This window comes from Callorhinus ursinus, unplaced genomic scaffold (genome assembly GCF_003265705.2).
Source record: "Callorhinus ursinus isolate GAN/ISIS: 27379988/994484 unplaced genomic scaffold, GSC_fseal_2.0 scaffold30, whole genome shotgun sequence".
Lineage (NCBI taxonomy): Eukaryota > Metazoa > Chordata > Mammalia > Carnivora > Otariidae > Callorhinus > Callorhinus ursinus.
Window position 1 is genome coordinate 13,376,229 of NW_027397092.1, and position 16,505 is coordinate 13,392,733.

The 16,505-nt window shown below is 40.5% G+C and overlaps 1 protein-coding gene across 3 annotated transcripts in view; it reads left to right on the top strand.

Moving 5' to 3' along the window:
* Positions 1–2,314: 2,314 nt before the first annotated feature.
* The window catches only part of SLC27A6 (solute carrier family 27 member 6), a 68,650-nt gene continuing 54,459 nt past the window's right edge, over positions 2,315–16,505 (top strand). The window contains exons 1-3 of one of the 3 annotated variants that reach the window (XM_025860930.2): positions 2,316–2,579; positions 3,080–3,747; positions 14,610–14,813. In XM_025860930.2, coding sequence (XP_025716715.1) covers positions 3,267–3,747; positions 14,610–14,813 — 685 coding nt within the window. In that variant the 5' untranslated portion in view covers positions 2,316–2,579; positions 3,080–3,266. Of the gene's footprint in view, positions 3,748–14,609; positions 14,814–16,505 lie in introns of all 3 variants that reach the window. The other 2 variants (XM_073878533.1, XM_073878534.1) reach the window with 2 other exon arrangements.

A 16,505-nucleotide genomic window follows, 5' to 3' on the forward strand; every position in this document is an offset into this window, starting at 1 on the left:
TTGTTTTTTCTTTTTTGCATTGATTTGAATTTAGTCACAATATTTATTTTCAAATAACATTAAAGAAAAAAATTAAATTTCTATATTTCATAAAAGGAAACCTGAGAAATACTGCATTGTCCCTGATCAAAAGTAATGTTAACAGAAATGTCTAGACTATTTGCATGTGTTTGTTTCTATTTTAATTAAATGATAAATTTACTCACTTTCAATTATTCTTACTATCTGACCCCCATTTTACAATAATTAACAACTGTAACAAATAATTATATCTATTTTACTTAGCTGTCTTTGGTTCTTTTTGAAAGTGAATATCAAATTTATAGAAAAAAAAGCAGGGCTATATGAGCTGATGTAATAGTACATATCATACCACTATAGCTGACCCAAGATTTTCATTGATTCCTTCTTCTGTGGCGAGATTTCAGGCAAGGAATTGGTCTTGGCTAAGATAGATTTTGGCAACACAGGCTTGTAGCTCTCCTAATGAATCGAAGTATCTCACATGGTGCCAAATATTTTCTCAACCCACTTATACCTGTAGTTGCTAAAAATTTAGCTCCATGCCTTGGGATGATGTTACCAGGCCCATGATGAGAAAAATAAGTGTAACACAATGAATTTTTCATGAAGCTAATTTTATTTTAAAAGACTGTTTTATTATAATAGTATTACTTGTTTTTAATGTGGAAATCAATCCTTCCCTTTATAAAACAATGTTGACAGTAGATGGTAATTGTTTTAATGTGTGCTTAATGTTTTTAATTTAACAAATTAAAAGATGGCAACCTATGTCTCTTTAGTCGTTTTTTTTCGCTAGAGGAGGACAGATTTTACTCGTGCTGGAAATCCAAAAGCCTAAGACCCATTGCTCCATAGTCTATTGTCTGCTTCAAATGTTGTTTTCCAGGAGGTAACTGAAGCAGACTACAGCTAGGAGAGAAAAGAATCGAATTTCAAAGATGCTTTTCAAGTTGAAAACTACTTGATACTAATGCTTTTTTCTTTTCTTTTTTTTTTTTAACTGAGAAGATGTTTTTGGATTGAAAAGACCAGAGCTTCTGAGTAAATTTAGGAAACATTTTCTTCATCTGCACAAATAGGATTAAAGAGCCTTTCTTCTGGGCTCTTCACTGTAATTTCAAAATAATCATTTTCAGATTAATAAACCAGAGGCTGCCTTGGAGTTATCAGGTTTTCTTAATTAGGAAATCTGAAGTTAGCTAGAACCCAGCTGCAGAACATAAGACAAAAGGAGGGAAATGTGAGGCAATGCTTAATCATTTCATTATGTGCAATTAACCATCTATTCACACTTCTTAAAAGCAGAGGCCTGGGATGATGGTGTCTGCAAGAAAACAAAATGTGTAACTAAATGCCCCTCAGTTTCTTACCTTCAGTAAAATTTCATCAGTGCTGCATAAAATTTTATTGTTATTCTTTACAATTACTTGTTTCCTCTCCATTTCCCCTCCCACCTTGGGAATCTTTAGCTTGAAGTCCTGGTAAATGGTTTAAACTATCAAATGAAAATTTAAAAAGTTATTTTTAAGGACAGAAAATAGTATCTTTTTCTCTCTCTCTTTTTTTTCCTTTTATTCTTCTTCTTTTTTTTTTTTTTAAAGACAGAGAGTGAAAGAGAGAGAGACGAGGTGGGCAGAAAGAGAGAGGGAGAGAGAGAATCCCAAGCAGACTCCATGCCCAGCACCAGTCCCACCCTGGGCTCATCCGAAGAACCTGAGATCATGACCTGAGCCAAAATCGAGAGTTAGGACCCTTAACCGACTGAGCCACCCAGGCGCCCAAGAATAGTATCTTATACTTAAAAAAAGGTGTGTGTGTGTGTGTGTGTGTGTGTGTGTGTGTGTGTGTGTGTGTGGATATGGACTTAAGCTCCCACATCAATCAATATTTTTGTAAAATTCTGTAAAAAGCGCTTCTAGGCATTTTAAGGATAACATTTCAATATAAACGTCAATTCCGGCCTTTAAGTTTTTAAAAGTACTTTTTTGTAGAACCCAATTTTGTGTTTTATGAATCAAAGAGTTCGAATATTCCTTGACCTGACCAATTCATAGATATCTTTTTTGTTGTTTTCTCTCTCTTTCCGTCGGGATATATATACATACATACATATACATATAAATACATATATTTTAATTCTTCCAATCGCCTCTCCAGCGTCTAGTTTAGTTTAGTTCCCTTTATTGTTCAGTGAATGAACTCTCTCGCCCCAATTCCAGCAGCCTGGTTGCCCTCGACTCTTGCCAGGACTTCCGGGATCCCGGGCTTTCCCTCCGGGGACCGTCGTTTCGCGGCCCGAGGCCCCAGTCTCGGCACCCTCGCCGGGCCCAGGGTGGGAGGCGGCCAGGGGGCCCGAGCTGTCCCGGCGGCGGCGGCGCTCCGAGCGGGGGCTGGCCGGGAGCCTGGAGGCGGGCGGTAGGCGGACTACACCTCCGCGGTGGCTCGGAGGAGATACACCAGCCCAAGCACAGTCGGAGGGGATCTGCGGCTCGGGCCGGAGGCAGCCACTCCGGGCGGGCGCAGGGGGTCACCGGGGAGCAGTCCGCCGGGACCGGGTGCGTGGTGCGTCCGAGGGGAGCTGTGGGGCGCTCGGGGCGGAGCCGGGGCGGGGCTCGGACCCGGACCTCTCTAGATCTGGGGCATCCCCGACCCAGGCGTGGCCCAGACACCCCGCGCGGTTTCTGGCGGGTTAAGAGGGGAAGCCGCTGCCTTTCTCAGCCGACGCCGCCCCAACTTCTCCAGGCTCGAGTTCAGCCTCCAAGTTGCAGCCGCCGGAAAGCCTGCCCCCAGAAGAAGAGCATCTGCCCCTGGACGTAGTTCTCCTGAGGGTGGTGGGATTTGTTGCGGGCCGCAGAGGCTCCGGGGACTGAGCCAGCCTGCGGGGAGAGGGCTGGAGAGGGCCAGAGGACCCCGCAGGGCGCGGGCCGCAGTTGGGGCTTTTGCCAGGCAGGGGCGCTGAGCTGGGCTCCTAGATTCCGAGGACCCTGCGAGTGCCCGCGTTGATTTCGCGCGCTCTCCCCTCATCCGCCAGGTGACCCAAGCCTTATCCCCACAGCATCCGTTGGAGCGACTTCTTCTGTGCACCCTTCCGATTCTGTTTCTCAAGATTACCCTCTCCCTCCCGGAAACGGTGGCGCGAACTGCAGGTGCCAGCCTGAAGCCCGAGGACGTGCGGTCTCTGCGGAGAGCTGCACCTGGGGAGAGGGGCTGGGATCCCAGCTGCCTCTGTGCCGGTGGCCCCCATGCTCCTGTCATGGTTAACAGGACTAGCGGCTGGAATAATCCTCCTGCATTTCTTGCAGAAACTCGCGTTCCCTTACTTCTGGGACGATTTCTGGTACCTGCTGAAGGTGGTACGTTATGGAATTCGGTTGGAGACGTACGCACTGAAAGGGGAGCTGTTCACTGTCCTGGATAAATTCCTGAGTCTTGCCAAGAAGCAGCCCCAGAAACCTTTCATCATCTATGAGGGAGACATCCACACCTATCAGGATGTGGACAAAAAGAGTAGCAGAGTGGCCCACGTCTTCCTGAACCATTCCACGCTGGAAAGGGGGGACACCGTGGCTCTGCTGATGAGCAACGAGCCTGACTTCGTCCACGTGTGGTTCGGCTTGGCCAAGCTGGGCTGCGTGGTGGCCTTCCTCAATTCCAACATTCGCTCCAACTCCCTCCTGCACTGTATCCGCAGCTGTGAGCCCAGGGCCCTCGTGGTAGGGGCAGGTAAAGTACCGGGTGAGGGTCACCCGCCTCCTCCCTGCCCTTTTTTGTTAGAACAGTTCACAATTAATACTTTGGGTGTGTGATGAAGTGTGCGTAGTAAGGATACAAAACAGTTTTACAGTTCTGTGACTCGTGGTGGTTTAATTCTCCCTCTTCCGTTTCCACCACTTTCTCTGTTGTAGATGAGTAAATACCAAGACGAGTTTAAAAAACTTTTCTGAATTTTCTGCTTCTTACTGTTTTGGGGAGAGGGGGCAGTTTTACGGTTATTGATGCCTTCCTTCCGTGAATGTAAGAACACAGAGAGATAGAACTTGGTATGTTTTAAAATTTTGTCCCACCTGACAAAATTATTTGACGTGTAGGAAAGGTATCTTGATTTCATGGCGGAATACCTATCTGTCTCTAATAGTATCACTATCAAGGCTGACTACATTTGAAGAACAAATATGTTTAATCTGAATTGCATGAATTCTTATCTTCATGTCTGCTTTTATTTTGCACTGCTTGCAAGCTAGGATTTGCCCAGCAAGGTTAGGTTCCCATCTCCCAGCCAGTGGGCGGGCTCTTGGCAGACGCTTGGCAGACTCTCTCTCTTAACCAGCCCTGTCTGTCATCTTTTTTTTTTTTTCCCCCTGTCAGTAGGTTCTAGTCTTCTCCCTCCTCCCTTGGAGTTAGGCTTTGGATGCACATGTTGACACAGAACTACAAGGGAAAGGTTTTGGTTGATACCTAATTAACAAAGAACCTAAGGAAGATGGGTCGCACAACCAAGTGGAATTGAAGTATGACCAGTGATACTTATTTGGTATAATCTAATGGATTTATGCATATTTTTCTAACACGAGGATTGGCAGGTGGAGGATGAGGAGGATCCACAGCAAGGGCCTTAGTGAAAGTACTTAAGTAGTTTAGACTAAGTGATACACACTGAAACCTCATATGGAGTTTTTAGATTTATAGAGCATTATGGAAAAATTATCTACGTTTATACATTAGTGATCTCGGAAGTGTAGAACTTTACAAGTAACCTTTATCCTATAACACTTGCATATCACACAATAAGGGGTTAGGTGATATATAGTACACAAGTTAGTTATTCAAGACTTTCATTTCTGCTCATTCCCCTTGTCCTTCCAGCTCAACTTGTGACCTGAGAAAGTAGCAAAATGTTTACTCTCAAGCACTGATTTTATCTTGTTTAATCTAAAGGAGTGGAGAAGCTGAATAGTCTCTCTTGTCTGTTTTTTGTTCCTTTTTTTTTTTTTTTCATTCAGTAGTCATATCCTCCAAGACTGAAATTCAATCCCTTGTCTTGGAAAGAGGTTAACTAGTGTGATGAACTTCCTCTGAACTGTAATAAGTAGGATAAATGAGTCATACAGAATTTTGACATCATGGTGAACAGGGGCAAGTGATAAATGTGAATGCAGCAGAAAAAAATACTGTTCATCTCTGGATATATTCTAACATTTTATTGCTCAATCTAATTTAGATAGCAGTTTCTAGAGCAAATCGAAATTTGGTTGTGCTAGTAAAGCCACAAATTCCTTTAACAAGAGCAAACTAAGAGGGCCAGGGTATCCCTAAAAAAGATTTGGGTGGCCATGTTATTGAAGCCAACCTGGGAAACATCCTATAGCCAGTTTCCTGAGGGATTCCTCTGAGAGTGTATAGGGCTGGTTACCTCTCAGCAAAGAACAGTCAAACTTTGCTCTTGACTGAGTCGTAGCCCAATTAGGAACAATTAATTTTGCAGTTCTACTTGTGCCAAAGTTTTGCTTTGCTTGCCAATAACTAAATTGCATGGTTTCCTTGTTTTTGACTTCCACACCAACAGTGAGTTTTTGTATATAAAAGCCAATGATGGGGATGATGGAGTTTTAAGCCAAAACCATTTAGTCAGTTTGCTTAGTAATAGATAGGTGGAGCAACAAACCTTAAATCTTATTAACAGTTCTTTTTAGCGTATCTTTAGAATATATAAATTACATATGTTTTTCAAAGATGGGACAATTGTATTTTATGTAATTCCTGGGTGGTTGTGTATTTTTTGTTTTTTGTTTTGTTTTGTTGTTGTTGTTTGGTTTTTGGTAGGATGTGGCTTATCACGGGGACTTTTCTGTACTTGAAGCCCTTAGCCTGAAACACTGTATTCTTGGCATCTTGAGTTACAGTTTTTAGAGCTTTAAATTTTAGAGGTCTTGGAGTCTCATGGAATGTTTCTAATGGAGAGGTATCATGAAACCATTATATCCCCAGGAAAAGTGTATTGAGAAAGAAATGAGTCAGAGGGTTTAGATGAAGATAAGCCAGACAGATTTGGATTTCAATTATGGTCTACCACTTCTTAGCTCTGTCATTGAGGAAAAGGTCACCAGTTGCCCTGGGTCTTATTTTACTTATTTGTAAAATAGTGACAAAACCAATCTACTTCACAATGTAATTCCGAGATTAAATGAGGTAGCTTTTGTAAAGTGACTAGCTGAGTGCCTGGTATGTACTAACTGGAGCTGTAGTGAATTGAAATAATTGCTATTATTATTATTATAAAGTCATTTGAGGCTTTTAATAAGGAAACTTGCTTGGATTTTCCTGCTACAATCTAATTTGGTGTTAGCTATAAGAAAGGCTGGTAAGTAGTTTGGTACAGGACCTCAAGCACCTTACTTTGGTATGTTTTAACAACGTTTTTTTTTTTTTCCAGAAGTTATATAGAACCGATTTCAAACAGATTTATAGGCAGGCTGGATAATGCCTTTTTTTTTTTAAGATTTTATTTATTTACTTATTTAGAGAGAGGGAAAGAGTGAGCAGGGGGAGTGGCAGAGAGAGAGAGAATCTCAAGCAGACTCCCTGCTGAGCATGGGACCCAAAGCCGGGCTCCATGTCAGGACCCTGAGATCATGAGCTGAGCTGAAATCAAGTGGATTTTAAGCTAAGCCACCCGGGAGTCCCCAAATAATGTCTTATAATTCTGTCTTCAGGAATAAGTCAAAGGAAAAGATGTCAACTAATCTCCCAGGCAAATTGTTAGTGTCATTAACAAAAATATTGACAGTTGCCCGTTACTCAAGGCTGATTATTTAAAAGATACTCTCAGCGATTCCGAGAGGCAGGTACAGAGCTATGTATTGGCAGCAGAGGGAAAGACGTTCACTGAGAACAACTTAGTTTGCAGAGCAAAGATTCAGAGGCTCATCTCTGATACAAGACTGTGTTGTACTATATAGCCCAACTGTTTCTGAGGCTGGTCAGTCCCCTTTAGCTATAACTATGAAAAAATGTGCATTCCAGTTATGTAAAAATACTAAAATAAAGGTTGCTAATATTAAGATACCAGGTTTTTCATATACAGATAACTAGAAAAAAATTAAATTTTTTTTAAAGATTTTATTTATTTATTTGACAGAGAGAGACACAGCGAGAGAGGGAACACAAGCAGGGGGAGTGGGAGAGGGAGAAGCAGGCATCCCGCTGAGCAGGGAGCCCGAGGCAGGGCTCAATCCCAGGACCCTGGGATCATGACCCGAGCCGAAGGCAGCCGCTTAACCGACTGAGCCACCCAGGTGCCCCCAAAATTAAATGTTTTTAAAACTCTTACTCCTTTCTCTCACAGTCTGAAGATTCAAAAATACTTGCCAGGAAGTTTCCTATCTGTATAATGTGGTTTTGAAGATGTATTAAATGGCATTTCAGATTTCCCTGGAAATTTCAGTGCTTATTGAAAATTAAATAGTCTTAGGTTAAACCTCGTCCTTTCCTCCCACTATTTCAACTTCAATTATTACTAATAGTGCCTGCAGCCAAGATTATCATCTACCTCTATATGCTTTTCTCTTTACTTAGAATAAACAGGAAAATGTTGGGATGCTTGTATATCACTTTAAAAAGTCCATGTAATTATATTCTTTGATCTACTTAGCAATAATAATAATAATCTTAATAATAAATAATAATAACCTCTTCCATGTCTAAAGTACTTTATGAATTACAAATTGTTTATATACATATCTATATACACACATATATATATATAGTCTTATGTGACGCTCACCACAGCCATAGCCTCGTTTTAAAGGGAGGGAGAACATGGTTTAGAGCAGGTGAGCCATCTCCTCAAGCTCACCCATGTAGAAGAAGCAATGTACGGTTTGGAGCCGGGATGTTCTGATGTGAAAGCCTGCTGGGTACACCTTTGTCTTTGTCCTTCTGCTCCTGTTCTTTGGCCCATCACCATCTTTTCCTTTCCTTTCCCCATCCCTTCCTGCCCCCCACCCCCTTTCCTTCCCTATCTCTCACCTCCCATCTATCCACCTACTTCCTTTCAGTAACCCCTCCTGCCTCGGGTGTGGTATGACTATTCACAGCGGCCCAGCAGAATGGTCAAGTTCTAGTCATGATTTGTGCAGACTCAGGACTAGGCTCAGAACAAGGTTGTAAGCTCTTTGAGTGGAGGCAGTTTATTTTGTTCACTGCTAAATTCTCAGAACTTAGCACAAAGGAGATGCTCAACAAATATTTATTGCCGGTATGAATGAATGACCTCATGAAAAAGTACGAAGTAGATATGGACACTCCGTAACTTCTAATTTACTTGCATATTTTTGCTAATAAATTGTCCTTCTGCTGTCCATTTGGTAACTGATTTTGATAGTAGATGCATCAGTGGAATTTCTTTGTTGTGTTATTTTATATTAATGTTGCTAATTGTTAGAATCATAACTCCCCAAAAGTACGAAGTGCTTTAGATACACTAAGCATCCCCAGAGTTTCTAATTCATTTGCATGTATGTATTTTGTACTTTCTCCTTTCTTAATATACAAAAATTATTCTAAGTGGATAACTAAAAATATATATATCAATATTACCCTGAACTCTTACTTTGGATTCAATGGTATCAACATGTTTGGAAGGGTTTTGTGTTCCTGTTCATAAGAAACGGCTCTAATAATTTACGGTAATGCATGCAGATTTGCCCTGTTAGTTTTCCTGAACTGTTGCATTCAGACTGTGCAGGGCAAACGTGCCATTGTAATTCTCCAAATGACTTTCAGCCATAAATGCATCTGCTTTTTAAAGACCAAGAGGAAGGGTTAGAGGAAGAATAAAGAACCTTTAAGTTTTATAGAAAGGAATATGTATTCGGATAGATAAGAAACATGGCTCATGTAAACTTTTATTATTTAACCCAGGTATTGTGATAACCTCACATCTATTTTCATTCTTAGGACATTTTTGTATTTTTACTTATATTTAGTAGAATGAATGGCTGTTTTGTGTTTTTATTTTCCATTTTAGACTCAGCTCGGTCAAAGATGACCTCCATTCCAAAAGAAAATTGCGCATTTCAATAGGAAGGTTAAGTGGCTTCATGATTCCCTAGCTGGAAAAGACAGTGTTCTAAGCACTGATGCACTTGTGGTTTTTTTCTTTTCTGATCATGGGGACACTGAGTGGGGTTCTTATTTACATTATCTGCTGAACATGTGTTCACGGTAAGGGAATGATGTTTGAGTGCTGGCAGGAGCAAAAACTATTTAAAAGGAGATTGTGCCTACTCAGAGATGTGGCAGGGTTAAGTGGGAGAAATACACATCTTGGAGTCAGGCAAACATGGGCTTAAACCCTAACTCTGCCATTAACTGACTGCTAACGCATAGCAGATGATCGATGAGTATCAGTGGGTCTTGGGCAAATTAAATGTAAAGAACACGACAGAGTGCCTGGACCATAGTATATATTCAATAAATGGTTGCCATAATTATTTTTAATTGCATAGAGGCAGAGACATATATGCGAAGTAAAAGTGTCTGCCTTTGCTATGGGCAGATGGCCATCAGGAAGCAGATCCAGGCACATGGCCCGGGACCCAAGCGAACTGGTTTTAAGCAGCTGTTCTGTCCTCCCCCGTAGCAGTGTGGCCATATCTACTTCCCAACTCTCAGGAGCTAGAGCTGGAATGGTGTCAGACAAGTTAGGAGCCAGATGGTTAGCTCTTCTCTGGCCGAGAAAAGGAGGATTCTTCCACTTATAACCAGAAAGGAATGTGGAAAATAACTCTGATGGCGTATGAATCTTGTAGATATACTACCTTGGAATTGCCTTTTTACCAATTTATAGTTTACTTACTGATTCGTCTGTGTCTAGAGAGCTTTTCTGTGCATTTACTAGTTTTTACTACTTTGTCATTGAAAAATAGCAAGGCAAATACATCATGGCGTTGTGGTCCCATTTGGGTAATAATTATTCATTGGCAATGGGAGATGTGCTGGGAATAAAATCAAATGAAGTGTTCTACTATTTACTTTCTTGAACAGTTTTACCCATAATAAATATGCTCTCTGTCCCTCAAAACATGTGGGGACAGCTGAGAGTGAAGACACATAAGCCCACTTACAAACTTGTTTGCATATATTCAGGGCAGCTAATAAAATCATTTCAGGGAAGAATATGTTATCACAATCGAAAAGACTTGTGCTTCTGTGCACTTCCTAGGATTATTATGACTATTAATAAACTAATATTTGTTAGACTAGCTGGCACTTATTCATGGTGAGATGAGTTTCTGGCCTGATATGAATTGCCTTAGGATATTGCTTACTTAAGCATCAGTTTTGTTAGAAACCAGAGCCTGCCCATGCTTTCTATGGAAAACCTGTTGAGTGGCTCTAAGTAGGAGGAGGGTATTTATGAGCATGAAGTGAGATCTATAATTTCACTTTGGATTCTATGTGAATATTGCTTTGGAATGTGGAAAGCTCAAGGTAACCATTTGTCCCGGAATTCCATATAAGTTGTCTTCATGCCTAAAAGTTTCAGTGTTTGCCAGTGTATTAAGAACTACAAGCTATTCCTTTGAAAGCATTAGCTTGTTTTATGTAAAATAAGATAACTTTAAGAGTTTTTAATGCAGGATGAGTCACATAATTCATACTAATGGCATAGTAGAGGGATATGTTAAATTTTACTCATTGCATTTATAGTGTCAGTAATGTGAATAAGAGACAAGATGATGTAGAAACAAATTAATTGGTACAAAAAGTGCTGAAGGATCATAAGCAGAGATCATAATTTACCTGTTTTTCTAAAGATTTCATTTATCTATTTGAGAGAGAGAAAGCAGGGGAGGGGCAGAGGGGGTGGGGGAGGGAGAAGCAGACTCCCTGCACAGCAGGGAGCCCAACTCCCAACTTGAGGCTTGATTCCAGGGCTCCATCCCAGGACCCCGAGATGATGACCTGAGCTGAAGTCAGATGTTTAACTGACTGGGCCACCCAGGCAGCCCTTTAATTTACCCATTCTAATGTTTGCAGCACTACTTAATGAAATGCCTTGCATACTTGAGAAATAGTACATGTTTCTTAAAAGGACCCTATTGCTGTGAAAGCCTTCTGCATTATACAGCCTTGCCCCATGAGGCAGACTTTGTTCAAGGTCATAAAATATTCAGGTGTTGCATTTTCTTATAGCAGTTTTCTGTCAAGACCTGCATCTCCAAGGGATCCCATGGGCAGAGCTCAATTCCATACCCAGATCTCTATCCAGCACCCGCAGTGTGTGTGCGCCAGGGGCAGTGAGCAGAGGTATGTACTAGGACACATATCATTCATTTGAGGTCTTATAGTTCAACAGGTGTCGATGGGAGTACCCTTCACTGAAGAGTAAATCTTCATGAAACATAGCCAGGTGTCCTTGAGATATATAAAAATGTGCTGTTTTGTGTCAGGACCTACTATTCAGAGTTTACTTTCAAAATGACACTGAACCTTTTCATTTTGTTAAGGAATACTGACAGTGATGAATAAATCATCATTTTTTATCCTCTACAAGACTTTTCAGATTTTTATTTCAATTTTCATTATCCTCAACCACATTACCTATGACTGTTGAAGAAGTAATTTATAAAATTCTGTAGAATTCTGAATGTCTTAGCTAAGTCAATTTAATTTTAACTTTTGAAGGAAACTAAATTTTATTTCCTCTAATTCTTAGGAATCTGCTCACTTCCTTTTTCTTCTAAAACGCATCACTCTTTGTAAACGTTGAGTGTTTCTTTAGACTCTACAATTCCAAAAAAGATAGGGAGCCACAATTAATCATACTGTAACTTTCTTTGCACTTACTTTGCCTACTTAGACTGACATATCATTACAAACATTTTATAAGTTTATGCTGTTAATTTACAATTCCAGATGAGAGATTTGAAATTAAGATAATGAAATGAGTCAACTCAGAGATTCGTACTTATACATTCACATTGCCAGAAAGAGTCATTAGAACAAGATTGGGGCACCTGGGTGGCTCAGTGGGTTAAGCGTCTGACTTTTGATTTCAGCTCAGGTCCTGATCTCAGAGTTGTGAGGTTGGGTCCTGCATCGGGCTCTGAGCTGGGCATGGAGCCTGCTTAAGATTCTCTCTCCCTCTCCCTCTGCCCCTCCCCCTGCACCTTTCCCTCCCCCCACTCTCTCTCTCTCAAAAACAACACCATGAAATTAAAAGAAAATAGAAAGTCTCGATCATTTGTTTGTCCTGGTTTTTTTTTTTTCATTTATTTGTGGCTTATTCTTCCCCCAGCATTCCCTGTGATTTTTCACTTCTTACCGAAGCAATCTGTAGCTAGCAGCATCCCATGTGCGCTCAGTGGAACTCTGGACTCTTACAGTTTATTTTATGTGGATTTGTGACAGAAATAAAAATTAATTCAAAAAAGTTCAAGTCCCAGTCGGCCTCCCTACCCCCTACATATGAACTCCTTATCATTTTGTGGGTTTCCTTAGTTGTATTACAGGTTTTATTTGTGAACTACTTGGTCTAATTTGACATGTTTCTCTTGCTGTTTCTTTATGATCAATCTGGATTATAGACTTTGAGGAACTAAATCATGAGTTTTTCTCAAATGTATTATATTATAGTAGACTAACTAGTGGCTGACAGATGGCTTTTTGAGGTTACCAGATACTGATTTCCATTTCCAAAAAAAATGTTTAATGCAGAACACCAAGTTCAGCTTCAAAGCAGAATATATCTTGTAATTATTTTTGAAGTTGTGTTAAAAAATTTAGAAAAAAATATAATTGTTTGGATGGGACGGTTCATATTTACATGTACTTGAGCTTTTTACCAGGGTATATTTTACATTTAATAACATTATTTTTTATAATTGATTTCTTTTATGAGGTAATGTATAGATTTTAGGGATAATTAGCCACAGGTTAGAATAACAATTCTGTCCACTGACTTGTGACTTGGTGTATTCATTTTCCAGGGCTGCTATAATAAACTCTCACAAACTGGGTTGCCTAAAACAAAAGAAATTTATTCCCTCGCCGTTCTGGGGGCTGGAAGTCCAAAATAAAAGTGTCTGCTGGGCCATGCTCCCTCTAAAGGTTTTAGGAAAAAGTCTTCCTTTGTCTCTTCCTGGTTCTGGCAGTTGCTGGTAGCCTTTGGCATGCCTCGCATTAACTCCAAAGGCCAGTGGGATATTACTGCTTAATATCTCTAAGGATGTTAAGGTAGAGTTTAAGATAAATAATGTAGCACTCAGAAATCCCTTATATCTTAAACAAGTATGACGTTTTATAGGAATACCAAACTAAAATTGGAGCACCTTTGTGGAATATAAGTGTCAAACTTCCATGTTAGAGATCCATATTAAAGTAGGGAAGTGTTAAATTTTAAAGGTATTTAAAGACTATAAATAACTGTGTCTCTACTCTAGAAAAAAATATGAGGCCTCACTGGCTCATACAAAAGACTCTCTGGGAATGTTGATGCTCTGCTTCCTTTATGTCCTACAGAGTGCCGGATACCTTAATAAATATTTCCTCCTCAGGGACTCACGCCCACCTTCTGCCTCTCTTCTTCTTTACCCCAGCTCCTCCTGAGCAAATGGCGTTTTCTTCTACATTAATGACCAAATTAAGAAGGTTGGGTGTAGTCTCCCAAATTAATGCAACATAGCCTCTCCTCTCCAGGTGTTCTTTTGTTTTCTGTACAGTAGAGGCTTCCTGGGAGTTGTTTCCTTTTTTCCTTTCTGAAACCTGAATTGCAACCCAGACCCTTGGTCTTGTGAGACTCTCAAGTTCTTCAGGCTTGAAGACACCAGTGTTTCAGACTTTTCTACTTCTTGCTTTCCTTTTTGCTTGGCATTGGTTCTAGGTGGGCCTTGGGTCCCACTGCTGCCATTGGAGGTTGTGCTCTCTTCAGCCTGCTCTCATCTGCCGTTGTTGCACTTGGCTGGGCCCTGGGACCTTACTGCCTGTTGTGGAAGGCATTCATTTCCTCCTCTAGCTTTCAAAGACTTTCACCTTTGGTTATCCTGATCCAGAGAAAAGGGCATTTCTTAATTTCCTCACTTGACTTTTGGCTCTGAAACGGTCTCTAAACCATAATGATCTCATGACTCTGGAGGGGTCAGGAGAGTTTCCGGAACGTATTGCATTATAGTAGAATTAAACAGTGACACACAGATGGCTTTGTGGAATAATGAGCTACCAAGGTATATTTCAACAAAAATGTTTACTGTGGTGTCCTGAACGCAGATTTAAAGTAGAATATAAAAATAGAATTTCATTAAAACATTGAAGGGAAAAAAGCCATAATCGGAATCATGGTGTCTCCAGAATTCAATTTGAATCAGCCTGTTTGCATTTATTAAATCAGGTGGTAACCAGATTTCCCTTCCAGTTGGTCCCATTGAATCGGAATGGTAAAATGGCTATGATATTAATCATCCCAATGAAGAGGAAGTCAGCGTCGTATTGACATTTTATCCCTGTTCCAACAGAGAAAAGAAAACACAAGTTAATGGTTTGAGATTCCTGTTTTATTTATCTCTTCCTAAATCTCTGGTTTTTAGATCTGCTTGGAACTGTAGAAGAAATCCTTCCGAGCCTCCCAGAAGGTATCACTGTTTGGGGGATGAACGATTCTGTTCCACAAGGCGTAACCTCACTCAAAGAAAAACTGGGCACAGCGTCTGACAAGCCCGTGCCTCGCAGCCTCCATGTGGCTTCAAGCCTCAAGTCTCCTCATCTTTATATTTTTACCTCTGGAACAACAGGTAGGATCCATTTCTTGTCGAGAATTAAAAAGAATGCAGCATATTTCCAAGCAACAACTGTCACCATGGGTCTCACCAAACATCTGAGCAAGCACGCATCCAAGAAGTGCCAAGGTTCTTAGATCTTAGAACTCTCAAACTTGGATGACTTTGCTCTCACTGCAACTTGGCAAGTTCCCATGTTCACTTGGCCATTGTCTCATTTAGAAAGATTTTCTTCAAGTGTCGTTGAAGACCTTGGAATGAGTGCAGACCTTGATCCGGCCCAGTTGCTCAGAGTGTGAAATTTGGCCAACTTCTTTGGCAAGATAGCTGCTGGCTTCCCAGTTCCTTAAGATTCCTGATATATAAAATGAAGAGATTAGTTTAGGTAGCTTCTAATTATCTTCCTGGATCAAAAAATCCATTGGTCTACTTTAAGACAGTCTTCTGTGTTCTTGTGTACCCTCTTAAATCCTAAACACAATCCAGCTGTAGCTGCAGTTTAAGCACAGGGAGTAGGCTCTCCGGCTTTTCCTTAGGGAGATTGGAATGTGTGACAAACAGGAAGTCTTGAAAGCAGTGGGGGATTGGGAGAAGATACAAAATAGAATCAAGTAACTAAACATCCCCCCTCCCTTTTTGTAGGTAAAAAAATCGTAACACCCCAAAATAAAAAGAATAATTAAACTGCCTAAGAATTCAGAAGAAACGTTAAACCTGATTGACTCTTAGGAAAAGGTGAATGGCATTTATGGTAGGCTAAATAAGCTTTTGTCATTAGTGTGAAGATGACTGGGGGTTTGAATTAGAGAAATGAAAAATAATCTGTTAACTAATTTCCTATGCACAGGTGGTATTGTAAGCAAACTCCTATTGCATAAATAAAGTTTTCTTAGTTTTCTCTTTTTCTCTTCTCTTTCTGTGTGTGTGTGTCTGTCTCCTTTTTATTTACTATTTAGAGGCTAACAGTGATCTCTTTTAGATTGGAGAGTAGGCTATACTTGTGACGTTGTCTGGAAGAGCTTTGTTAAATGAACTGGAAAGTGCTAATGTGTCTCAAGTTGTCAGCATACATTCAGTCTGACATTGGACTTTGAAAGAGACAATGAAATTTCAGAAATGATATGCTTTGAAAACATTCAACAGAAGGTATTTAATCAATTTATCCATATGGCTGTTTTCTTATGAAAAATAGAAAGTGATTGGTCTTCCAAACATTCTTCACCACTCCCCACCCTCGGCCCAAAGAGAACAGGCAGGGGGGGCCTGGGTGGCTGTTAGTGGAGTGTCCAACTTTTGATTTTGGCTCAGGGTCATGACGTTGAGCCCCTCATCAGGCTCTGCACTGAACATGGAACCTGCTTAAGATTTTCTCTCCCTCTCCTTCTACCCCTCCTGCTCGCTTGCACATACTCTGTCTCTCAAAAAAAAAAAAAAAAAAGAGAGAGAGAGAGAACAAGCCAGAGCTACTAGCTTTTGTTTTCCAAGATCGAAACCAGATTGTTCTATCCATTCATAGAACGGGAAGGAAGCAAAAGCACTACTGATTTTCATTTTATTTGATATTTATGTTAAAGTTATATAGCACAGAGATGAAAAATTCTAATAGTTTTAGAAATTTTAGAGAAAAGTACCCCGTTAACCCCCTTCCACATTTCTCCTTTTCCAAACCAACTACATTCAGTATTTTTAGATCTTTCTTTTTGGAAT